We start from the raw sequence: 25,240 nt of genomic DNA, 5'->3' as shown, positions 1-25,240 counted from the left end.
CGATATTTCTAGCGGGAAGGAGAAACATCCATTCTCCCCCTTTTCCTTCTACTTCCTCTGAACTTGAGTCAGACATGAAGACGGTCACTACACCGTGAGCATGGTACAAATTACAATCTTCTCTTTGATTGGGTGAATGTATTTTGTTGACTGATTCTCACGGGTCATTATGGGATATACATCATTCTCATCTACCCGTGTATCATGTATTGCTGCTTGACCTGAGCATATTACTAGTTGTTTTTTCTTAATTCTGAATTTCTGATTCTATTTGGATTAGTTGCAACGAGTCATATTCAAAGACATCATCCCATTCATTAGAACTAAAGCATATACCCTTGGTTCAGAACAATGGTACCAGTAAAGCACGTGCTGATGGTAGAAATATTGGCAATGTGAAATGTGTATGTAGTGTTAGTGTTAGCTCAACTGAACGTCAACCTAATTAAGACCTTGAATGTTCACATATGTCCTATCGGGAGGAAGGTTTGCATTTCTATATATTCATCCCATTGGTGTTCAAACACAATTACACACAAAAACATTGGTATTTTACTGCTTCAGAACTGGAGGCTATCTATTTATCGGTGATATATTTGTGTTAGAACTGAACTTGAAGTCGCATATTCAAGCAGAGTGTGGTTTAGTTAAATAATATTTCTTCTATAAAAAATCAGAAAATCTCTCTCTATGGTTGTGGACGTAAGGCACTGTAACATGAACCATTCAAAATATATAAATCATTTGAAATTCCCAAATATCATTCACATATTTCTATTATAATCATTATGGGATATACATCATTCTCATCTACCCGTGTATCATGTATTGCTGCTTGACTTGAGCATATTACTAGCTGTTTTTTCTTAATTCTGAATTTCTGATTCTATTTGGATTAGTTGCAACGAGTCATATTCAAAGACATCATCCCATTCATTAAAACTAAAGCATATACCCTTGGTTCAGAACAATGGTACCGGTAAAGCACGTGCTGATGGTAGAAATATTGGCAATGTGAAATGTGTATGTAGTGTTAGTGTTAGCTCAACTGAACGTCAACCTAATTAAGACCTTGAATTTTCACATATGTCCTATCAGGAGGAAGGTTTGCGTTTCTATATATACATTCCATTGGTGTTCAAACGCAATTACACACAAAAACATTGGTATTTTACTACTTCAGAACTGGAGGCTATCTATTTATCGGTGATATATTTGTGTTTAGAACTGAACTTGAAGTCGCATATTCAAGCAGAGTGTGGTTTAATTAAATAATATTTCTTCTATAAAAAACCAGATAATCTCTCTCTATGGTTGTGGACGTAAGGCACTGTAACATGAACCATTCAAAATATATAAATCATTTGAAATTCCCAAATATCATTCACATATTTCTATTATAATCATTATGGGATATACATCATTCTCATCTACCCGTGTATCATGTATTGCTGCTTGACTTGAGCATATTACTAGCTGTTTTTTCTTAATTCTGAATTTCTGATTCTATTTGGATTAGTTGCAACGAGTCATATTCAAAGACATCATCCCATTCATTAAAACTAAAGCATATACCCTTGGTTCAGAACAATGGTACCGGTAAAGCACGTGCTGATGGTAGAAATATTGGCAATGTGAAATGTGTATGTAGTGTTAGTGTTAGCTCAACTGAACGTCAACCTAATTAAGACCTTGAATTTTCACATATGTCCTATCAGGAGGAAGGTTTGCGTTTCTATATATACATTCCATTGGTGTTCAAACGCAATTACACACAAAAACATTGGTATTTTACTACTTCAGAACTGGAGGCTATCTATTTATCGGTGATATATTTGTGTTTAGAACTGAACTTGAAGTCGCATATTCAAGCAGAGTGTGGTTTAATTAAATAATATTTCTTCTATAAAAAACCAGATAATCTCTCTCTATGGCTGTGGACGTAAGGCACTGTAACATGAACCATTCAAAATATACAAATCATTTGAAATTCCCAATATCATTCACATATTTCTATTATGAACCATTCAAAATATATAAATCATTTGAAATTCCCAAATATCATTCACATATTTCTATTATAATTTTTACAATGGACAGGCCCGTGTTGCGCCTTCATTGTCTAGTATTTACTATATTAGAGAAAATAAGGCTGCTGGCTGTGGGTTAGAACCCACGCGCACTTATAGTGCAGAAGATCTTAAGTCTTCCCCCTTAACCACTCGGGCAAACCAGTTAATTCGTGATATATCTGGTGTAGCCAGACTTATATTTTGTATGCAACCAAATCGGGTAGATCCGAATCTACGAGTCACCTGTACTGCATATACGGTCGTGCACAGTAATGCTTTCACTTCCGCGGCATCTCTTCCCCTCCGCCACCTCCAACTTTTAAATTCCCTAACTCATCCCGGTCGCTCTTTATCTCCGGCGACGCCCGCCGCGATGAAGGGCGCCGACCTGATAAACGTGGCCCTTCCGGAGGAGCTCCTGGAGGACGTGCTCCGACGTGTCGGCGGCGAAAAGCGCGACCTGGACGCCTGCGCCCTCGTCTGCCGCCGCTGGCGCCGCCTCGACCGCGCCACGCGCAGGTCCGCCAAGCTCCCAGCATCCGGGGTTCACGCGGACGAGGTGGTAGGCCTCTTCGTGGAACGGTTCCCGGCGCTCGCAGACGTCTCCATTGACGAGCGCCTCTCTGCCGACGCCGCCGTGGTCTCCGCTCCTGCGTCTAGATCGCGCCGCCACGTGAGTGACCTGGATCTGATGGCAAAATGTGTGCCTTTTGGTGCGTGCGCTCGCGAATCGTGTGGAATATCGCTCCCTGCAGCTAATTCTTGGATCGAAATCTTGAAGAGCTATAGTTTGACGAAATGTTGCATCTGGTTTATCGGTGACCACATATATATCATCTTTATTATCTGGTTGTACACATTGTAGGTGGCTTGCATTTGCATGACTTGAATACAGAGATCCTAGTGTGTATGGGTCATGGCATTTTGATCATTTCTCAAGGGACAGCGCTTGTTCACTCACTATCAATGCTGCACAATACGACGGATACACTAAAATACTACTTCTTGATGCAGGTGATTAGCAGTATCCCATCTGGTAGCCGTAGGAGGATGTCCCCGGTGCCACGTTTTGCAGGGATTTTATTCCCATTGCCATCGGAACAGACACCCAGCGCTGATGGGATAGAGAGCTTTTGTTTGACTGATGTTGGCTTAACTAGTCTCGCCAGAGGCTGCAAAGGGCTGGAAAAACTAAGTCTAGTATGGTGTTCTGCCATATCTTCAACAGGCTTAGTGAGAGTAGCAGAGAACTGTAAGAAATTGGCTTCTTTGGATATCCAGGTAATGCCGTGCTACTTGTTCTGCACCTTTTCCTTTGTTATTGACTTCATGACCTCTGTGTTTTACCATGTGTGTTCGTAGAAGACTTAAAACATCAGCCTTTCTGTAGCCCCCCTCTATAAATGGCCCAACATAGAGTTTACACGCATTTTGGTGCGTTGAATGCAATGATATCTTAGGATTGTCATTGAGTTATTATACTTTGCTTTAATCAAAGAAAAACGCTTTTGCATTACAAATTTTCAATCGATCCATTTATATGCTTGAACATTTCTCTTCACAATTTTGTTGACAAAATATGTAAGACCCCATATGCGGTACTATTCCAAATATAGACCCTTCGACCCCTATCTGGAATAGAAGCACATATAGTACAGTCGAAACATATGACTTCATAATATACACGCACTATCATATGTCGTGGACTTTACAAATTGATTATCATTATAACACCACTAGAGAAGATGCGACATAAAGATATGAATAGGGCAATACAAGTGCCAAGATTCAAATTTATTACAATCAGAGACCACTTGGTCCAACACTATATTAACACAGCAGAACATAGCATAGTCAGAGTACACACAAAATCCACATTGGCCTAAGAGGCTGGAAAGTAAGCAGGTGATCCCTCCCATGGGTTCCAGGCTGTCACCTGAGATCCACTATTCTATTCGTCGATGTTATCGAACTCAACATAATCGCGACCAGAATCTACATCTCAATTGTAGAAGTAGTTTGCAAGTTGTTGTGACAAGGGTGAGTACAAAGGTACTCAAACAAGTCTTATCACCAAGGGTACTAGCACTAACAATACAATTTGGTATGAAGGGGATAAGTGATGAAGCTGCAAGCACTAAGCATCAACTACAACTTACGTCTATTAGATATAAGATAAGAGAGCATAATCAATGCAAGGTATCTCATGTACTCCCTCTATAAACTAATATAAGATCTTTTAGATCACTAAGTTTATAGAGGGAGTACTCCCTCCGTCCGGAAATACTTGTCATCAGAATGAATAAAAGGGGTTGTATCTAGATGTATATTAGTTCTAGATACATCCATTTTTATCCATTTTGATGACAAGTATTTTCGGACGGAGGGAGTACTAATCATCCTATTCACCTGCCTACGCAAACATAAGACTACCTTGTCCTCCCCTTCGTATACCCCACAGAGAGGAGACAATCAAGGTACTCACACATTGGCAAGTTTTAATTATTAGGTTGAAGTTGTTCTACGAACTATTACCAAGCTCCAAGTCGTCCATTACCGCAGACACGGCTTTTCGAAAAGATTTAACCCTGCAGGGGTGCACCAATGACCCAATATCCATATTGGTTTGCTCTTCCCAACTGGATGCTGCCCATTATAGGCACCCATGTGATGGGATAGAACCATAAGTTCTGAAATGACTCAACACTGTTCCGTACACAACAGACAAGTCTGGGCCACCTTGTTAGGTGTAACCAAGATCGTAAGTCCGAGCGTGACCCCAATCCGGTCCTAACCGTGGGGAGAGGTTGGTGACTAGCTGCTATTCCAAGAGTAGCCCCGTGATCAGCTCCGTGTTGCATATAATCCAGTCAAGAGGTGTATACCCACCCTCTAACTGTATGCGAAACAACCAAACATTAGGTGATGACTATTTCATGTAGGATGGCTACCTCTTAAAAAATGATTGTTTGTGCATCCCAAGGCATTCTTTGCCTGACAAACTAATTAGAGAACTCCATTCAAGTGATCTTAGTGGCCATGTTTGACGGGACAAGACTATAGCTAACCTGGAAGCTCGTTACTTTTGGTCACAACTAAAGAGAGATGCTGGAAAGTTTGCTCAGCGGTGCTCCATATGTCAAACCTGTTGTTACTCCATGAAGTCTGACCGAAAGAATAGGTTTGCCACATGATGAGCATCTGTTGTCTTGCGGCATGGGATGAATTGAGCCATTTTAGATAATCCATCCACGACCACAAACACAACATCACTCCCTCGTCTTGTTCTTGGCAAGCCCAAGACGAAGTCCATAGAGATGTCCTCCCATGGAGTTTCAAGTTGGTGATAAGGTGATGATTTCTCCTTTTACAATCAGCAAGTCTGACCGAAAGAATAGGTTATACATGCCTTTGCCTCCGAAAAAGGAGAGACCATTCCAAGTTGGTGATAAGGTGATGATCTACCTCCGAAAAAAGGCTGCCTTTAGGTGTTAAAGGGAAGCTTAGGCAGCGAAGTTATGGGCCCTTCTCTATTATGACAAAGATAAATGATAATGCTTATGAGATAGATCTTCCAAGTGACGTGGGTATATCAAGCACTTTCAACGTTGCGGACTTGACTCTCTACCATCCAGAAGAAGCGCTCTATGAAGATAACTCGAGGTCGAGTTCCAAACAATCAGGGGAGAATGATGAGGAACAATAGATGAGGAAAACAAAAATAAAATCATATGCCAAATTTGTTTGGCTACTTCTAGATACTTCTATTGTAGTCTAGTATTTCTTTTCTTTTCTCAACCCTAGCTACTGTTTTCGATAGTCTTCTAGCTATGAATAGTGATGAGTAGAATGGTGAACCTTAAGTAATGTTTTTTGGAGTGTTCTAGCCATAACTAGAAGTGAGATGTGAAGGCTTCCCAAAGCCCTATAAATAGTGGTCCTCACCTCTAGTTTGTAACAAGACTATGTACCCACTACCTATAATAGAACTTGTTGTTCTTATCTAATATCTTGGACTAAATCTTGTGCTCTAGGAGTTTTGGATTGAACTCCTGCTGCCATATCAGCCCATCTTCGCCTCTAAAGCGATACCTAGCACAACACGTTGAGGTTGTTCCTTCAACACTTGTGCTGTACACATTGTAGCACCAAGGTGGAGTTGCTCCTCCACAACCTTGTGCTGCTTCAAGGAGAGGAAAGGAAAGAGGGATGGATGGGGACGCCACAGACGTCAAGGGGGGCTTGGGAGGTTGTGACGGCGAGTAGCAGGTGGCTGTCACCATCGGCTCACGGCGTGTGCACACGCCCTCTGTCTTGCATGCGATGAATTGAAACAGTGACGACGCTTACAGTTCTGCTGGTGGGCTGGGCTGGCTTAGGTAAGTGGAAGGTTGGCCTTTCTGTTTTATTTCTTTCCTTTTTCTATTTAGAATAGGAAAAGAAAAGAAGAAAACAAATGAATGGCCAGAGATGAAATATTTTATATAGGCTCTATGTTTTATACAGACTAGATGATTCCCCGCGCGTTGCTGCGGGATTTGTTCATGAATTTTCTGAGTAACATCGACATATCAATGAAGATAACAATTTGAATCAATAATATGACAGATTTCATATATAGGTAATGATTCAAATTTATTGGTATGTATAACCGCTGACATAAAAGATACCACACAACAGAAAAGTGAGAATGTATCGACCAACCTACAATACGACACAACCAAAATGTCAAATGGGAAAGCAAAGCATTAAGCAAAGGGATGAGAAAGGTCAGGATCCAAACTGGAGTAATAAAGCTCTACTACTAACTTGCACACTGAGACTGCAGAGCAAGAAATATACAATAAGGGAAGGTCAAGAGGCCATCACATGCATAATGGTGGAGGATTGCAGAAAATATGCAGGTGGTACCAATAGAGCTGACGCAAATACATGCCCCACATGATGATATATATATTATGTAGTTTTGTATTTCTAAAATCACCTTGAAACATGAGAATGTTTCTTGGTTAGAATAGGTTGTGATCAACACAAAAATGGTTCAGTTGAAACGTCAAGCATATGATCTTCAAGGTTTCATCCTCATAACAATGATGTAGAAAATAAACAATTCATGAACTTGAAGTTGTTGCACCGGAGGAGTTGTGGAGTAAGATCATGTTCTTTTTCTGGTGGTGTTGATGTTAAGGCCCCGTTCTGATCTTCTCCACGATCCAACTTCTGGAAATAGCCAGTAGAAGCCAGCAGAACGACCCAGCTTCAAGAAGCCCGCTCCTAGAGAAAGAGCAGCCCGCCATGCAAATTTCTGAAGCAGCGGAAGCGCAGCTTCACAAAAACCAGAAGTGGAAGTTGCTCTAAATTACATAGGAATGCCCTCCCGAAGTGAATCCTTGAACCGTTTTTCTCTGATCAAACAGTTTTCCTCTCGTTACGAGCCATCAAACTGGGCCTCAAGCTCTCTTCGTGGGCTGCTGGCCCATCCTGAGGGAGACCTGGGAAAATCTGGAGCTGCTCATAGCTGCCGAACACATCCTGCTCCTGTAGGAAGCTGGCGGCGGCTAGCTTCTCGGGAAGCTGCATCCTCGCACGCGCTCTCGTGAGGACCTGGCCGTCTTTCGTCTGTCCGGCCGTGTGCACGACCCAGCGGACATCCGCCGTGCCGCCATTCTGGAGATCGTCGAATTGCTACCAGCTCGTGTCCCCTCAGAGGCGCCGGAGGTCAGGACGCTCACGTACCCCATCTCCATCGCGCTCGCACGTACTGCCCCGCTCCGGGCGCCCCCTCCCGGTGTCCAGGCCAATGACGACCCCGCCCGAGGAGGCGTCGGCAATAGGCATGGCCAAGGCCAGGGCCCCGGACATGGACGGGCGCGACGCCGCGGCCGAAAGCGCAGCGGACTGACGCAACGCCGGGCGGCCGGGCCGACGGCATGGCCATGGACGCGTTTGCATGGTGCGCCTGCGTCCGCCCGGGGCGGACCGACGGGTTGAACACGGCGACCTCCTGGCCCCGGCCCGCAACGGCGCGGTGGTGCCGCCTGCCCGACCGTCGAGCGATGGCATGCTGTCGTGGCCGGTTCAGCAGGTTATATTAATTCTATATTAATTCATATCATCAGGAGCATACTTATGGATTTTGGAGCTCAAATAGGTTATATTAATTCATCAAAAGCTCCAAAAGCACCTACTTAGGAGCTTTTATGGCTTTTTGGCCAAAGTGGAAAAGCTGTAAAAGCAAAAGCAAAAGCCCAAACAAACAGGACCTAATATAAATAAGTATGCAGATTTATGAGCAGCATCCTGCTTGATTTGTTTCATATCATCAGGAGCAGCTACACTGGTGATGTATTTTCTTGTGAGGTCCCTTCGCTAAGGATAGTTGGTCTATAAAGTAGTGTCCATTACTGTTATGGTGCTGCTAGAAGGAGAGCGCGAGAGGGCCGGCCGGGGGCCTTTTTGCCCACGGCCGAGCAAGAGGGAAGGGATTTCCCTCTTAGTTCTTGCTTGATTAGATTGATACATCTCCTCCCCTTATATAGAGAGGTTTACTTGACCCCTAAGCAAGCGACCCTTATCTCTGATTAACCCTAAGACTAACGGGCTATACCGCCAGCCCAGGCCCATTAGGCCCATTACGTACTCTAACACTACACCACACCTGGACATGCAGCTTGTCCTCGAGCTGCAACCTAACCAACTTATAACCATGACTCGACGCAACACAAACCTAACACCTAAAAACAAGCCTTTTACATCTCGGCTTGTTTTAATACTCTCAACCTGAAATGGACTGGGACGCTTTATTTTGGACCCCTGAACAGAAAGTGGACACCATCCGCACGTTGGACGTGCACGTGTACAGCCACCTGGATCCCATGGACACCATCTGGACAAAAGGAGTGCATGTGTATGGCCACCTGGAAGTGGTCGCAAGAGCGACCAGCAGAGGCGCCCTTGCGGCGGCCGGCGGCGGAATGCAGTGGTGCTACGCGATGCGCTCCTGTCGGTGACACCATGTCTTCTCCCCACCAGACGGCTGTTGGTCTGCACCGCACAGAGAAGAGTGGAGGGCTTTCGATGGAGAAGGGCGAGGAGGGGTGTGCCCCCCCAACCGCCGATGTCGCAGACTTTGAGGTCGCTGTCCGTGGGGAAAATAGCATGCCCAAGATCCCCGACGCAGCGGATGAGATCGAGGTCCTTTGCGCAGCGAAGCGCAACTGGGAGGAGCGGCAGCTGCAGACCACGCATCTCCCGCACACGCCGACGCACTAGGAGGCCGCGCGCAGCAGCCTGTAGCCTCACCGCCGCCGACACGTGGCGGGTAGTGATCCAAGCCGGAAGCGGTGACGGCGACGGCGGGAACTTGATCTGCTGGATGGGAACGCCCTGGGGAAGCGGTGATGGCGACGGCGGGAACTTGATCTGGTGGATTGGGACTCCAGCGCGGTCGATGCAGGACCGGCGGTGGCTGCGGTAGCTGCGGCGGAGCGCCGGGCGCGGCGGAGGCCGCCATGAGCGGCGGCTGCCACTGCAGCCAGGGCGGGGCGGTGGTGGCGGTGGATGGCAGCTGCAGCGGCCCGGCGAGCGTGGCGGAAGCCGCCTGGTGCGACGGCTGCCACGGCAGCCACGGCGACGCGGTGGCGGCGATGGGCGGTGCAGCCGGGTGCGGCCCCTAGGACCCGGCCAAGAACAGGCGGATCTCCTGGACCGCCTGGGTTAGGTACCGCAGCGCCCCGGACACCTCCTCCGGGGTGAGGACGGCGGGGGCGGGCGTGACGAAGGATCCCGGCGCGGGCAGGAGCGGGGCGACGGTCGTGGTGGTCGCCGGAGGCGACGAGGTGACCGGCAGCGGAAGAGACGGGTTGGGCGGCGGTGAAGACATGATCGAACCGAAGCTAACTGATACCAAAGGCCTTTTTGCCCACGGCCGAGCAAGAGGGAAGGGATTTCCTTCTTAATTCTTGCTTGATTAGATTGATACATCTCCTCCCCTTATATAGAGAGGTTTACTTGACCCCTAAGCAAGCGACCCTTATCTCTAGTTAACCCTAAGACTAACGGGCTATACCGCCAGCCCAGGCCCATTAGGCCCATTACATACTCTAACAATTACAAATATTTGATATATTTATCAAAATAGAATTGCTATTTTTACTCTTAAGGATAATAGCAAACCTCCCACCACTTATGTGGCTGAAACCTGGAAGGAACAGATCCTTTCTTTGAGATGCCTGGAAATGTTTCATAGTTTCAGTATGCAGCAAGTAGTTTGTTAGTGAATATCAAATATTTGCTAGCATGTATAGCAGCAGGCTGCATTGAAAGTTCATTGTGTCATCAACCGAGAAGCTTTTCTGATGATGACTCATAGGGAACTTGGCAGGCGAACCAGCAATGAAGCAAAAGTAGTGTTCATTAGAAATATTTGATATATTTATCAAAATAGAATTGCAAGTTTTACTCTAAGGATAATAGCAAACCTCTCACCACTTATGTGGCTGAAACCTGGAAGGAACAACAGATCCTTTCTTTGAGATGCCTGAAAATGATTCATAGTTTCAGTATGCAGCAAGTAGTTTGTTAGTGAATATCAAATATTTGGTAGCATGTATAGCAGCAGGCTGCATTGAAAGTTCATTGTGTCATCAACCGAGAAGCTGTTTTGATGATGACTCATAGGGAACTTGGCAGGCGAACCAGCAATGAAGCAATATGGTAGATGAAGAATTTGGCTGGAGAAATCTGGGAGAACCTAGTACAGCGAGGGGACTGAAACAGGTTGTAGGCGGGGCTGAGGGTGCATATGTGACCTGGCCTAGGATGTTTCCTTCCTCTCGCTAATAATTGCAAGAGCAAACTACAGAAAAAGATGGCATGTATAATTCCAATTCACCATGCACAACATATACAGTAGCCTGATCGTGTCAAGTTTTAACATTTCACACACAATTCTATAACTTGAGCTTTGTGTCAGCCAAGACATGATCTTTCCATGAAAGGGGTAGCTCAACCAAATAACACTGTCATGGCAGGAGCATACGAATACCACATCAAAACACCGAATCAAGCCAATCTTAAATCAAATCAAGGGAGTGGGAAAAGGAGAAGAGATGCTCACGCTCTACTTATGTTTGGGCTTGCGGGCATTCATGGTGGCAGCGAGAAGGCGGGGGAGGTTGTCAAACTTGGTGCGCTCGATGTGGGGCGACCACTCCTCAGGGCCCTTGCAGCAGAGGAACACGGTGTTCGTGGAATATCACCGTCCCGGCGAACCTGTCCTTCCTGAGCTCCTCCCGCTTGAACCCTTTCTCCTTGTCCAGATCGAACGCCACAACGGGGATGGGGGCGTCCAGCACGTCCGAGAACTTGTACATCTTGTCCAGATCGGAGGCCACAATGGGGATGGGCGTCTCCAGCACGTCCAAGGCCGCCGGCGCTAAGAGGGCTCAGAGCAGAGCAACGACTCATTCTGCTGCGCTCCTCGCGGATCTGGCTGAGCGGCAGTGGAACCTCGGCCCGGCTGCGTCCCATTGCCCAGAGAGGTGTCGAAGCGAAACAAAACCGGCGGACATGAGGCGGGCGGGACCAGTGGTCAGAACTGGAGGAGCGCCCTCACACGAAGATTGTTGTCCAGCAGCCAGACTGTGGGAAATATTGGTCTCATTTTGACGAGGGAGAAAGGAGTCGATTGGTGTAGATGTCCGTCGCTCTTCGCGGCTGTAGACGAAATGCTTGTGTGGCTGGAAAATTGTTGGATAATACGATACGTTTCGCCGGTTACAGAAGATGGAAAGGGAACGATGGCTACTAAAAAACAAAAATTTCAAAAGTTGCAAATTTGCTGAGGTGGACTGTTGCTGATGTGGATAGCTTGCATGTCAAGAGAATTAGCTTAGTGGGGATGAACTATTTAGGTATTATAGATGCCCACAAAATTGATTCTCCACAAAATTGATTCTATCAATTTTGGAAAAGTTTGAATTCAAATTCATTTGCTGCAAGATCAAAGTGTGCAAAATTTGTGAGAATTTTACGAAAGGCTTGTAATGTGATAAGAAAGCCATGTGCAAAGTTGTGAAACAATTGGAAAAGTTTAAATTTGAAAAGGTTCAAATCATTTGCAAATTGGATTTGAATTGTAGCAATTGTTTAAAATAGTTGCTGGCCTTGAAAAATGTTTCTGAAGTCTTGGATATTTTTAATATGCCACATATTGCTTAAAAGATTAATGACATTGATGATGACATGAAATGCAAACTATCTATTAAATAAAATGAACAAGACAATGCTAGGGTTTGTTGCACTTGGGCTGTTACAAAATACATACAATTCTTTTCTTGAGCAGTCTCAGTAGTCAATTCCTACTTTTGGACAAAATGTGAACGGAAACTTATCTGCAGGCTTGCTATATTGGAGATCCAGGACTAGTTGCTATTGGGGAAGGCTGCAATCTACTTAACAATTTGAGCTTGCGCTTTGTTGAAGGCGCAACAGATGAAGGCTTGATTGGATTAATAAAGAGCTGTGGACAGTCACTGCTCTCTCTTGGTATTGCTAATTGTGCTTGGATGACTGATGCATCTTTGCGTGCTGTTGGATCCCACTGTCCTAACCTTGAAATCCTGTCACTGGAATCAGAACTTGTTAAGAATGAAGGAGTGATTTCTATTGCTAAAGGATGTCGCTTGTTGAAAAATTTGAAGCTGCAATGTATTGGTGCTGGCGATGAGGCCCTAGAAGCTATTGGTTCATGCTGTTCGTTACTAGAAATTTTATCGCTAAATAACTTTGAAAGATTCACAGACAGGTACTCAGTATATTTTCACTTTAATCTGTTGAGGCACAAACTCTATTTTTGTTTCAATATGTTTTTGTTGTTGTTTATTAAATATCTATTTGGACTTTCTAAGATATTCTGTTATCCTTTATGTGATTCTCAATTCGATGAATGCTACATTGTGGGCGTTGCTGAAGTACTTTACTAGGATTTAGGAATTCATATTTGTTGTTTCCCGTTGAATTTGATTTCTTAACTGTAGGTATTGGCCCTCTGTTACTTCTTGTTGTTGCCAACTTTTGCTTTTTCTGTTAGTTTTGTAGGTCTCCTGATGGTTTGCTGACTTACTTTTGGATTTGCAGGAGCCTTTCTTCCATCGCGAAAGGGTGCAAGAATCTTACAGATCTTGTTCTCAATGATTGCCTGTTACTAACTGATAGAAGCCTTGAATTCGTAGCACGCAGCTGCAAAAAAATAGCACGTCTTAAGATCAATGGTTGTCAGAATATGGAAACTGCTGCACTGGAGCACATTGGACGATGGTGCCCGTATGTTTTTGTTGAGAACTCGATTTGTTAAAAGTTCCCTTTCTTCAATTGACGTTTTATGTAGATTTGATTATCCAATATTAATTAAGTGGGATGTAGTTCAAGTGAGGGAATTAGTATGGTATGAAGAATTATTGTTAAAAGGAATATGTTAGAAAACTGCGTCTGTGAAATAACTGCAAGTTGGTTTGCTATTATGACATTTACAACAAAAGCATGGGCTATCCTAGTTTGCAACTTTGCGAAAAGTAATTATTTCACATTACTATGTTAGTGTTATTAAGTTACCTGCACTTTTTAGCTATATATTCTTCTTCTTTTGTGTGTTAATGGTACATGCTTTCTCATCTTATGAAAGCAGGGGCCTTCTGGAACTCTCTCTAATTTACTGCCCAAGGGTCCGGGATACTGCATTTCTGGAGCTTGGTAAAGGCTGCACCCTTCTCCAGTCTCTTTATTTAGTTGACTGTTCAAGGATAGGTGATGATGCTATGTGCCACATAGCTCAAGGTTGTAAGTACTTGAAAGAAATTTCCATTCGACGTGGTTATGAGGTAATTTCCAAGTCTGCATCAATTTAAGCCTAGCATGTATGGAGACAGATGGGACCTTTTTGCGTATGTGCAATTTATGGTCTAATTCTGTTTGGGAAAATTTTGTTTTTGCCACTCTAGATTTTGCCAATTTTTCCTTATGCCACTCTAGATTTTGACATTTCACTTTTGCCACTCTTAGCTTTTGACAATTATCACAATTGCCATTCTGTGGCATAAAAAAAAATTAGAGTGGCAAAAGTGAAATAAAATTATTTTGCTTTTGCCACAGAATGTCAATTGGATAATTGTCAAAAGCTAAGAGTGGCAAAAGTGAAATGTCAAAATCTAGAGTAGCATAAGGAAAATTGGCAAAAACTAGTGACAAAAACAAAATTTTCCCATTCTGTTTGGCACAGTTTTCTGCTTTATGCCTTCTAATGCAATTGGTTGCTTCTGAAATACATTTCTGGAGTATGAAACAGGGTGTGTTTAGATGGAACATATATTGTTATATGTGCATTTGAAGTCCAGAATCCTGATTTGTTTGGTTGATTGAATTCTTTTGGTATGAAGGTAGGAGACAAAGCATTGATATCAATTGCTGAGAATTGTAAATCACTTAAGGAGTTAACGCTCCAATTTTGTGAGAGGTAAATACTACCATTCATTTATCCAGTTTTTTTATTTATCTTGCCCATGTATATCATTTACTGAAGTACTTCTCCATGATGATATGTTGACATCTCAGTTTGTGAATTTTGTTTCAACTTTTTCTTCAGGGTATCTGATACAGGGCTGGCTGCAATTGCTGAAGGTTGCTCTCTTCAAAAGTTAAACTTGTGCGGGTGCCAATTAATCACTGATAATGGACTGGCTGCCATTGCGAGAGGATGTGGTGATCTTGTCTTTCTGGACATAAGTGTTCTGCCGGTACATACTTTGACACTGAATTTACTGTACTATCAATCATCCAAAAATTGAGTATGAGAATGACCTTTAGTTCACTTCTTCAAACATCAAACTAGGTTTGGGAAACAGTCGAAAACTGGCTGGTAAGACCATTTAGCTTGATTTCACAAAGAGAAAATGTGATCCTCGTGATTTGATCGCACACATGGTCTTTCTCTTTCGTGGTGTGGGAAACCTGTTAATAGATTGCCCTAGCACAAGTCATTAGGAGTCTGAATTAAAATTATGTCCATTTTTACCTGAAGAAACCAGAATGGCAGTATGATCTTGACTGGATACAACCCAGAATTCAGTCTTACATCCAGGTTCTGTTATATAGGAAACTTCAAGAGTACCTTGTCTTCATAATTGTTGGGTTTAGATTTACAAGTTAAATATACTCCCTCCGATTTGAATTAATTGACGCAGCCTCTATACAATGTAAATTTTAAAAACAGTGAAACATAAAAAAAGTATATGTAAACAAACAAACAAACAAACAAAAGTTTTTGTAGCTCAGGAAAATATGGCAGAATTTGAGATACCAATATGAGCTGTTCAAATGTGAAGTATGTTGGTCATCAAAAGGAAAATGAAGTATGTCATGATATGAACTCTTCTGCATCACCCAACATAGAAATGTTGCCTTGCATGCAAGGGATCAACAACGCCCCAGTAAGTCTGGTTGCCCTCAACGTGAGGGAACAGCAGCGTCTTGTGTAAGTGTAGGTATTCAAAATTTTCACCACTGAACTGGAACCGGCACAGGGAAGGAATCCAGCGCTAATCTTGATAGATTGTGTTTATTTTTGAAGAAGTGGAAAGATCCATGTTACAGTTATTTTGTACCCAGTCCTCCATCTTTAGTAAAAGCTTGCACTATTTTCGTATTGTATTATCTTTGTTGATGATTTGGTTGCAAACTGCAGATGACAGGGGACATGGGGCTGGCAGAGATTGGCCAAGGCTGCCCCCAGATTAAAGACATTGCACTCTCGCACTGCCCAGGGGTCACCGATGTTGGTCTGGGACACCTGGTCAGGGGGTGCTTACAGCTGCAGTCATGCCAGCTGGTGTACTGCAAGCGAGTGACCAGCACCGGAGTGGCGATCGTCGTCTCGAGCTGCTCTAGGTTGAAGAAGCTCCTCGTTGAGGAGGCAAAGGTCAGTGAGAGGACACGTCGGAGGGCAGGACCCATCTTATCATTCCTCTGCTCTGGGCTTTAGCTTTAGCTTCAAAAGAGAGGGAGAGAGAGAAAAATGTTGTTGTATATAACTCCTTTGTTGTTTTACAAAGCGGCTGCAGTTTAAACCTTACAGTACATTGAGCAAAACAAACAAAGAAAGAAAGAAATTGTTGTATGAAACTCAAAGTTGTTGAACCATCAACTGTATGAATCCAGAGTGACGATGTTCAGCAGGTGCCGCCGTGAACTGTGCTTCAGCTGCCGCATACCACCAAACGTAGCATTGATGAATTGTTTTGCTTGTGTATACTCCCTCCGCCCCTAAATATAGGTCCTTTAGAGATTTTTTTCGAGGGTAGGTCCTTTAGAGATTTCAATATGAACTATCTATGGATATATATAGACATATTTTAAAGTGTAGATTCACTCATTTTGCTTCGTATGTGGTGCATGTTGAAATCTTCTTTTTTCTGCATGGTAATACGTGTTTGATTCATATCATAAAGATTAAAGTACAAGCCACGTAAGGACCGATATGACAAAACTAAAAAGATTGCATAACATCTGAGCTTGACACCAACGCCTGTCACCTACCTTCAGCACCACCACAACAGCCATTAAAGAAAAGAATGATGGGTCACCTCCTCACCTGAACTCGACGCGGCTCCATTGCTGATATGCAGCTTTGGGGACCTCCAAGGCGGCTCACCAAAAGTGAAGCCATTGCCGTTGAACGAATCAGACCAGGGCAACACCTTGGACACGCCATCGAACTCCAGATCAGGCATCCCACCACGACTAAGACGCCGAAGGAGAAAACCACACCTGCCATCCATCAACCATGAACCCAACACATGTCCATCTTCTAGATGTTGTCGATGCAGACCACAATCTGCATTCGCTCCTGGACTACCTCCCAAGCTCCGCACCAACGTTGGAGCAGATGACGTCGCAACGACGGAGCCCGAGGACACATTTCCGCCACGAGGATGCCACCGCCACCACACATCCTTGCTGGAAATAGACTGGTTTCCAAAATCATCCCCAACCATAGGGCCAATCGCCTTGTCGGGGAAGGATCTGAAGAATTTTTATTCAGTGCCGTCATCGCTGCCGCCGAAGCCAAGCCGATGAACAGCCTAAAAACAATGCTACTTTAGCCTAAAACTATCCACACACGCGGATCCGGCGACCCCCCTCACCACCAACGACCGAGGTCAGTCGGCGGCGAAGGGAAGCCACCGGAAAACGGTGGCGGAGAACTCTCCTTGGGAGAGATGCTGGCGAGATCGCCCTTTTTGTATGTAGTCCATGTTGGAATCTCTAAAAGGACTTATCCAGAAAGATTCACCGCGGGGGAAACAGAGGCTCCTCAGAGTTTAGCGACTTCTGGCCGTCGGATCGTTTTCTTGATGCGTTCCTGGCCGTTGGATCTCGCTCCTAGACAATCTGGGCCGCCGGATCAAACCGAAACACTATTGCAATGAATAGTGTGCCCTCCGACGTGCCACCGCCTGTAAAATTGGGTGGCCACCGAGGGCATTTTCGACATTTGGCGTACCCCTGGGCGGACGAGCTGCCAGCTCAATAGGAGAGAGCGCGTGTGTTCTCCCCTTCCCCCGCTCCCCACTCTCCTAACCCTAGCTCCTCCTCCTCCTCGCCGCCGCCGCCCGCCCTCAAGTCCCCCATCGATCTCGCCCCTCGCCTGCCGCATCGCTTTCACCTCCTCCTCAACTGCCGGCCTCCCCCCGTGCTCGGTAGGAGTGCGGGCCCCACCCTCGCGCGCGCTCCAGCGGCCGCTGTCACGCGCACGCTCGCGAGGCACCCTCTCCCTCTCTCCAACCACCGACGCGACACGCCCCGCCACCGGAAGCTCTCAACCCACGGACGGACGGACAACAGCCCGCCTCCTCGGCCTCGCGCAGCGGCACACCGCGCCTGCGGAAGCGCGACTCGTCGGTGCCCTCCACCCCGAGCGCGGGCGCCCGCGGCGTCGGGAGGCGGACCACGTTCCGGGAGGACGTCGGCCATGCGCCGCCGAGACCTACCTCGTCACGCGCCTCGCCTTCATCCTCCTCCTCTCCCTCGGGTAACTACTGCGGGGCACCAGCGACCCTCGATCACCCCTCCCTCTTCCTCGCCCATGAGGGTTAGGCTTCAATGTTGGTGTCACACCATCGCATTGATCCACTGTATGTGCGACAGACTTTGCATAGTTTTGTGATGATTTGGCCTCGAACAGGAGTATGATTGGCATCACACTGCACACAAATTTCTCTGGTGGGCACGTCTAATCGTCAGAGGAGATCACCCATGTGAACTTATTCCTAATTGATTTAGCCTTCTGTGCAATATCTCTTCCTGTAGACCAGCGATTAGCTTATGATAATCTGCGTTTCTCAGCGCAAGTTCATTGCAGTGGCGCCACACGTTTTCAGTTAATTTTCAGTGAATTTAACCTTCAGTGTTTTTTTCTTCTGTTTTGTACGCACGCTTCATATTTCCTAATATACAATGACTGCCTATAATCTATTCACCAAAACGTCCAAGTGCATATATGATATATTTTCCCAAAAGAAGCTTCTATATGATTGAGCTTGCCCTTTTTCTATGGATATTTTTGATACTTCCTTTATTTGTTTTCAGGGTAGGCTCTCCGTGGATATGTCGACTTCTTGCGGTCCTAATATATGTGGTTTTACTTATGCCTGATTTCATAAGAGGTGTGTGAAAATTGAGTTTATCTTTCGTCTCATCATGTTAGTTATCATTATGGTGATCAAATATTCTTGGCTCTTGACAATAAGTGACTTTGAGCTTGTTAAATTAAACTGCTCTCTGCACAATTGGTAGATGCAGTTGAAGCTTGCTCATTATTTCTAACATACGCATTTCATTCTTTTGGGTTGCCAGTTGGGTATTACTATTTCTTCTCAAGTCAGGTGCTTAGAAGCGTAGTCTATGGAAACCAGCCAAGAAATAGTTAAGCAGAGTTACATACAGCAGAAACAAAAAACATTTGAGTTATGATCCATGTTAGCGTTACTGAAAATCATAATGTACGTGTTGGATCTGTACATACCCACAGATCGTAGCAAACCCAATCCAGTTGTGGTATTTGTAATTGGTGGAGCTTGGATCATTGGGTGAATGAATTTTTCTCAAGATGCCTTTCTCGGTGACTTCCATTGTTGATGGTCATGATTCTGTTTACTTACAGGGCGTGGGGTGGTCTTCTTGGAAGACGGTTAGCGGAGCGTGGAATTATAGTCACTTGCATTGATTATAGGTGCTTACCCTTTGATGGCATTTCTATCTAATTTCATGACTTCTAGGCAAGTGAGTATAGATTGACATATGCTTGGTTGATGAAATATGTAAATATATCTTGCAGAAATTCCCCCCAAGGAACAACAAGTGGCATGGTCAGTGATGCTTCTGAGGCAATTTCATTTATTTGTGATACTATTGTTAGCTATGGAGGTGATCCTGTGATCCTTTGTTATATATTTATATCACAGTACACTACTATGGACGGACTATTTGAAACATCACATAGTCAACTATTCTTTTTATCTTGAAGGAACTATGCGCCGCACTTGAATATCTGATCCTTTTGGGCGGTGATTCTATCCAAAGTCACTGTTGTGACGTCGGTGAGCAACCTCGGGCATCACACTGGGTACTATCGCCTCCCCACCACTCATGACGCCAGGTGAGCTCACTCATCCAGCCTCCTGCCTCTTCGTTCATGTTGCGTTTCTCATGATTATCCTATGTCTTACATCTGCCACTTTTTCGTGGAGGCTGTTCTACTTCTTTGAATTCAGGCGGCACAAGAAGGAGGACCAGGTGGTGATCTGGCTGACGGGAGGACCTGGCTACTGCAGCAAGCTAGCCCTCTTCTACGAGAATGGCCCCTTCCACATAGCAGACAACATTTTTTTTTGAAACAAGGCAAAAGATTTGCCATTTTCATTGAATAAGAGAGAAGTTTTAACAGGTACCCGCAAGGCGGGGGAATGGAGTCTACTCTCGCGGCATTACATTACACAGGTGTCTAGCGCCTGCAAGCGCCCAAATACGAGCCTCCTCCTTTATCCTAGCAGTGACCATGGTCACCGTGGTAGCGACATTCCTAAAAACTCTTGCATTGCGCTCATTCCAGAGTTTCCATGAAACAAGCATGAGCATGGAGGCCAGAGCCTTCCTCGGGGGCCCCCTATCTAGGATAGTCTTGAACCACCATTCCTTTACAGAAATCTCGTGATGCCAGCCTGCAGTGATAGCACTGTTTACGCCGATCCATGAAGCCACATCAGCCCAAACGCGTTGGGAAAATCTGCATTGGAATAGGAGATGTGGTGCAGATTCAGTAACTTGCTTGCATAAAGGGCAAAGCCCACAATTGGGCCAGCCCCGACGCTGCAGCCTGTCCGTTGTCCAAACACGATTCTGGATGACGAGCCAAGCAAAAAACTTGCACTTGGGAGGAGCTGTTCATGCTGCTCCTGAGATGGCCCTCGAACGGCGCCATGTAGGCCGAAGAAGCGGAATACTTGCCACTTGTAGTGAGCTTTCATAGGATAGTATCACGGACACCGGCAACAAGGTTGATCCCAGACACCTTTTCTCAAAAGAGGGCGAACTCCTGGATGTGCCCCAAGGATAGGCCGTGTTGGGTGTTTATTTGGCTGACCCAAAAATCGTTCAGGAATGCCTTTTGGACTGTATAGCAGACAATATGTCGCTACTCTGGAATGAGTTTGGCTAGGATCAGGTATATTATATATACTGACAGTTTGTATACTAATCAATCAATCTGTATAATATTTTTCTTAGAGATTGTTTAGACCTGTATAATCTTCTCTCTGTTTGGAATTGGATATTGGCTACTGCAGGAGTCGAATCTTTATCTATGTTGATCAGCCAACTGCACTATTCTCAGGGTCGTCGAATACATCCTGTAACCCCACATAAATGGTTAGGAACCAGATAAATTTTATTTATCATGTAACCCCAGTGTTAGGCACCATGTCTGTCGCGACATCTCCGTGTCGTCGGAGGGCGGGAGCACCAACGGCTCGTTGCTGGGGCTTTCCCCCATGGTCGAGGAGGACAACGAGTCCTGCCCCTTCAGCGGTTGTTGCTGAATTACAGTCACGGCGGTTGCTGTATGTCCCAATGTCAAAGGTTCGACATTTGTTGCTGCTGAATTATGAATTCTCATCCTATTTTCGTGTTGTTGAATGCTGAATTCTGGCGAGCAGCTCCTCGGGTCGCCAGGCTTCTGGTGAAGATCTTCTTGTGGGTCCTCGAGATGCCGGTGGTGGGCTGGGTCCTGCTTTACATCCTCAAGGATAATCTGTAATACTTCATCATCAACAAGGTGCATTTGAGATGAACTCTGAATGTGATGAATGCTTTCTTATGACTGTGCCTCGCAATCCCGATTCCCATTTCAACAAGCCAGTACCTTGTTCTGTTTTGTTTCTATAGATAGATCAGATTCATCAAGCCAGTACCTTGTTCTATTTATATATATACAGTCTGTGGGTAGATTGATCAACCATTCATGTTTATTCCTATAGGCTCTAACTTGACAAATTCGGTTAACTTAATCTGAATAATTCAGTCAACTTAATCTGAATAATTCAGTTAACCTAATCTGAATAATTCAGTTAACCTGATCTGAATAATTCAGATAACTTGGAGCAATATTCAGTCAGAAATCAGTAGCAACATTGTCAGATTGGAATCGTGTCATAAAACTGAAGATTATCACTGAAGTTTCCAAAATTGGAGCCTGTCAAACTATCACTGAAGTTTAACCGAATTCATCTAGATAACTGAATTTTTATCTTTTTTCTCTTCCTGTAGTAGCTGATGGAGTACAGTAGCTGACATTTTTATTTACTCCATTGAGACTATAAATTGAGTAGGAGTACAGTAGCAAGGCACTGTAAATTGATGGAGTACAGTAGTAAGGCACTGTAAATTGATCAGAATTTTTTTGTTAGAATCTGGGAGTCATACATGACCTGTAGAACATCTAAAGTTCTGTTAGAACAATCTGTAGTTCAAGGTTTGGTCTTCGGCCTTCTGTTGCAGCATGTGGCGCTCAACATGACTTGCGAACATTTGGTTAGTTCTGTCTATATCTCTGAACATACGAGCACTATGCAATTTTAGTACCCCTGAACATATAAGCAACAGTGTCTTATTTTGAACAACAGTATCTGGCATGGAGTATGTCCAGATAGCATGCCTTGCTAAAGAGATAGCATGCCTTGCCGTAGGGATATCATTAAAGTTCAGAAATTTGGAGTAAATGTTCTCTCTAATGGAGTGACAAAAGATAAACTAGAGAGTTGTCTGTGTTGAATATCAAATGAGTAACCTAGCCTGAACATGACACAAACATACACAATAAACTCAAATAATTCCAAATTAATACTCCAATATAATCTTAAAAAGAACCATTATTTACTGATCTAGATATAACAACAACAACAACAACAACAACAAAGCCAAATTGTTACATCTTGCATCTAGATAATCTGTACAAATTGTTGATGTTTTCCGGTGTACTGAGTATGTTCACATAACTGCAGTTCAATTTCAGTTTTAGTGGAGAAACTTCAGTTTTGGAGATTATTTAGGAACACAATCTCCAATAAATGAAACTAAAGTGCAGTCCATCTTCACCTTTCCTTGCTTCCTTGTTTTGATTTTATTGTAAATAAATAAGTTTTCATTTCATTTGGTTTGCTTGTGTCAAGGAAAGGAAACAAGGATCCATCCAGTGAGTGAGATCATCGCCACACACACTATGTTTTACAAGGAACACACACACACAACAAGGAATTCATGTCAACAGAGTAAGTGATACCATATTCCCATTGGATTGAGATATCTCTTTTTTTCCAGTATTAAAAGCATGTGGACATTGTTGTCACAAAATCACATGGAGAAATCTTGCCACCTTGCCCTAGATGGATCTATAAGTATAGTTTGGAAGAGGAGTTTGGAAAAGTCATCAAATTAAACCTGATACTCCTGAGGTGTAATCATGACAAGACTAATCTGTCATTCACAATTTTCATTCTTATTTGCTGTCAAGACTGTTGGCTTTTCTTACTGTTGGCTTCATTCATCAGGACCACGCAGACCTCTGCTACTGCTGCCGCTGCTGCCTGCCCGATCGAGTCCCCGCCCTGCTCCTACTGTTGGCTACTACCCTCTGCTGCTGCTGTTTGTCAGATCAAAAAAACTCAGTTAGTTGTGTGCATCTCGAAGCTGGATTGGCAATAATTGACAGATCACAGGAGTAGTTGGACTGGCAAGGTATTTAAAGAAGTTTGTCAAACTAACAGTGTAAAGTGTTGGGAATTGAGTAATCCATGGTAATCCAGTGTACAATTAGAGCAAAATTTCCCATAGGTGTACAGTTTTCAGTCACTGATTGTGTATGGACAAGATTTCCAACAGATCAGAGGAACAGGTTGAACAACTTACACATGGCCATGCTTGCTTATCTTTGGTCTGTTTACAATTGGCATCAGAAGAAATTACTGCAGTGTAATGATCAATTGGGAAACCTGTAATGCATGAGAAAATATTGATGTTGCTGTCCTCCTGCTGATGCTGTCCGATTGTCCAATTTACAGATGATGATCATTGTTATACACCATTTGTCCAATTGCAAACATGCCTAAAGTTTCTGCCAGTCAATGGAAACAAATTCAATACACCATTTGAGATCAATACTTGGATATTTAAAGAACTTTTAAAAAACTTGTGTTGTCTTGCTGTGGGGGAAGATCCGCGAGCCCAACGGTTCGACGGGCCCTTGACTCGCGCCCTGATCGGGGGCGCCCAACCGAACTCTGGTTGGTGGGCCCCTGTCGCCGGGCTACATAAAGAGGTGGGGGGGGGGGGGGGGGGGGGGGGGGTGATGCACACGGTACGAGGTTCATCGTGCACCGCAGCCCCCCACCGATCTAGGGTTAGCGTAGGCCGACGGGAAGCACCACCTCCGCCGCTGCCCACGCACACACACGCCCCTCCACCATGGCCACCGGCTCGGGCTCATCGAGCCAAGGAGAAGGTATCCTCCTCCCATCTCTCTGTCCTCACATCACAGATGCATAGACAGATCAATACGCAAAGATCAACTACCGTTAATTTCTAGCCTACCCGATCCATAGGATCTATCAATGGTATCAGCCAGCGTTTGTTTTAGGATTTTCGATAGTAGAGAAATCAAAGTTATTTTCTCCTCCCGAAGAACCCTAATCACAGGGCAAAGAAATCCTCACCAGGGAAGGGCCTTGGGCTCGCCGAAAAAGTAGCGCCGCTGCTGTACCGCGCCGTTCCTCTTGATCTCGACACGCATCGGCAAGCCGAGGGGTCGGGAAGAACATACCCCGAAAGGGGCAAAGGGCAACCCACTGAGCCGGTTGGCAGCGGCGCGTTCACCAACTGTGCTCGCGCACGCTGACAAGAGGGCCAGGGAGGGCGCCGCCAAGCACGCGCCGTCGAGCGCAGGGGAGCAGAGGAGGGCGCAGCTACGTCCCTCTATCTCTGCCGCAGGAGGTGGAAGATGGATGTAGAGGAAGAGTGGGAAGGGGAAGGGGAAGGGGGCTCGCGTGGCGCGGTGTTTCGACGCTGTCGCCAGCGGCTGGCGTTGCCCTTACCCACCGCAAAGGCAAGAGGAAAGAAAAGTGGGGCTAGGGTTTCGATCGGAGTCCCTCTCCTAGTTTTCTTCAGGCAAAAAGAGCGCTGGACCGTCGGATTATCCGACGGCCACGATGATGCGGCGCTCGACACAGTGGGCTTTTGGGCCGAAAGAGGGACTAGGCCGGATGCCCGGCGCGCAAATAGGCGGTGGGCCGCGTCTGCGCCGGGTTCAACAGGCTGCGGGCAGCGTAGCCGCGCGCGCTGGGCCGAGGCCGACTGTGCTACCGTTTTTTCTTTAGATTTCTTTGTCATTTTTTCAGAAGTAGGTTTCATTTGTTTTTTTGTCCAGTTTTTTGGGCAAATTTTATACAATTTTTTCTTTTCGAAATTATCCAACGAAAATTTTGTTTAGAAAATAGAAAAGTGACAGAGATACTTCTGAAAAGTATAAAGTTTACGAATTTTATTCATATTTTCCGTTGCAAATAGTT

General features: G+C 44.9%; 1 protein-coding gene and 2 long non-coding RNA genes across 5 annotated transcripts; 2 read left to right on the top strand and 1 right to left on the bottom strand.

Moving 5' to 3' along the window:
* Positions 1-2,175: 2,175 nt before the first annotated feature.
* On the top strand, positions 2,176-16,247 carry LOC109782824 (uncharacterized). 2 transcript variants are annotated; one of them, XM_020341448.4, is made up of 9 exons: positions 2,342-2,745; positions 3,087-3,353; positions 12,473-12,620; positions 12,711-12,879; positions 13,212-13,397; positions 13,759-13,951; positions 14,507-14,583; positions 14,713-14,863; positions 15,811-16,247. In XM_020341448.4, the coding sequence occupies exons 1-9, from the start codon at positions 2,446-2,448 to the stop codon at positions 16,105-16,107; spliced, it is 1,788 nt and encodes a 595-aa protein (XP_020197037.2). In that variant the 5' UTR covers positions 2,342-2,445; the 3' UTR covers positions 16,108-16,247. The 2 variants fall into 2 exon arrangements, with proteins under 2 accessions (XP_020197036.3, XP_020197037.2); XM_020341447.4 differs by having other exon boundaries at positions 2,176-2,745; positions 12,473-12,879.
* Positions 16,248-17,678: 1,431 nt separating this feature from the next.
* LOC109782827 (uncharacterized) lies at positions 17,679-22,948 on the top strand. Its single transcript, XR_012181604.1, has 8 exons — positions 17,679-18,156; positions 18,714-18,790; positions 19,288-19,356; positions 19,462-19,550; positions 19,651-19,782; positions 19,874-21,260; positions 21,338-21,456; positions 22,850-22,948. It is a non-coding gene; the product is annotated as an uncharacterized lncRNA (long non-coding RNA).
* On the bottom strand, positions 22,935-24,813 carry LOC120962839 (uncharacterized). 2 transcript variants are annotated; one of them, XR_005753888.3, is made up of 3 exons: positions 24,389-24,813; positions 23,586-24,196; positions 22,935-23,319 (listed from the first exon to the last, which is right to left on the bottom strand). It is a non-coding gene; the product is annotated as an uncharacterized lncRNA (long non-coding RNA). The 2 variants fall into 2 exon arrangements; XR_005753887.3 differs by having other exon boundaries at positions 23,586-23,790; positions 24,389-24,801.
* Between the last annotated feature and the right edge of the window lie 427 nt (positions 24,814-25,240).

This window comes from Aegilops tauschii, chromosome 4 (assembly GCF_002575655.3).
Source record: "Aegilops tauschii subsp. strangulata cultivar AL8/78 chromosome 4, Aet v6.0, whole genome shotgun sequence".
In the NCBI taxonomy this organism is placed as follows: Eukaryota; Viridiplantae; Streptophyta; class Magnoliopsida; order Poales; family Poaceae; genus Aegilops; species Aegilops tauschii.
Note: the sequence above shows the minus strand (reverse complement) of the source record. Positions and strands in the feature narration are given on the sequence as shown.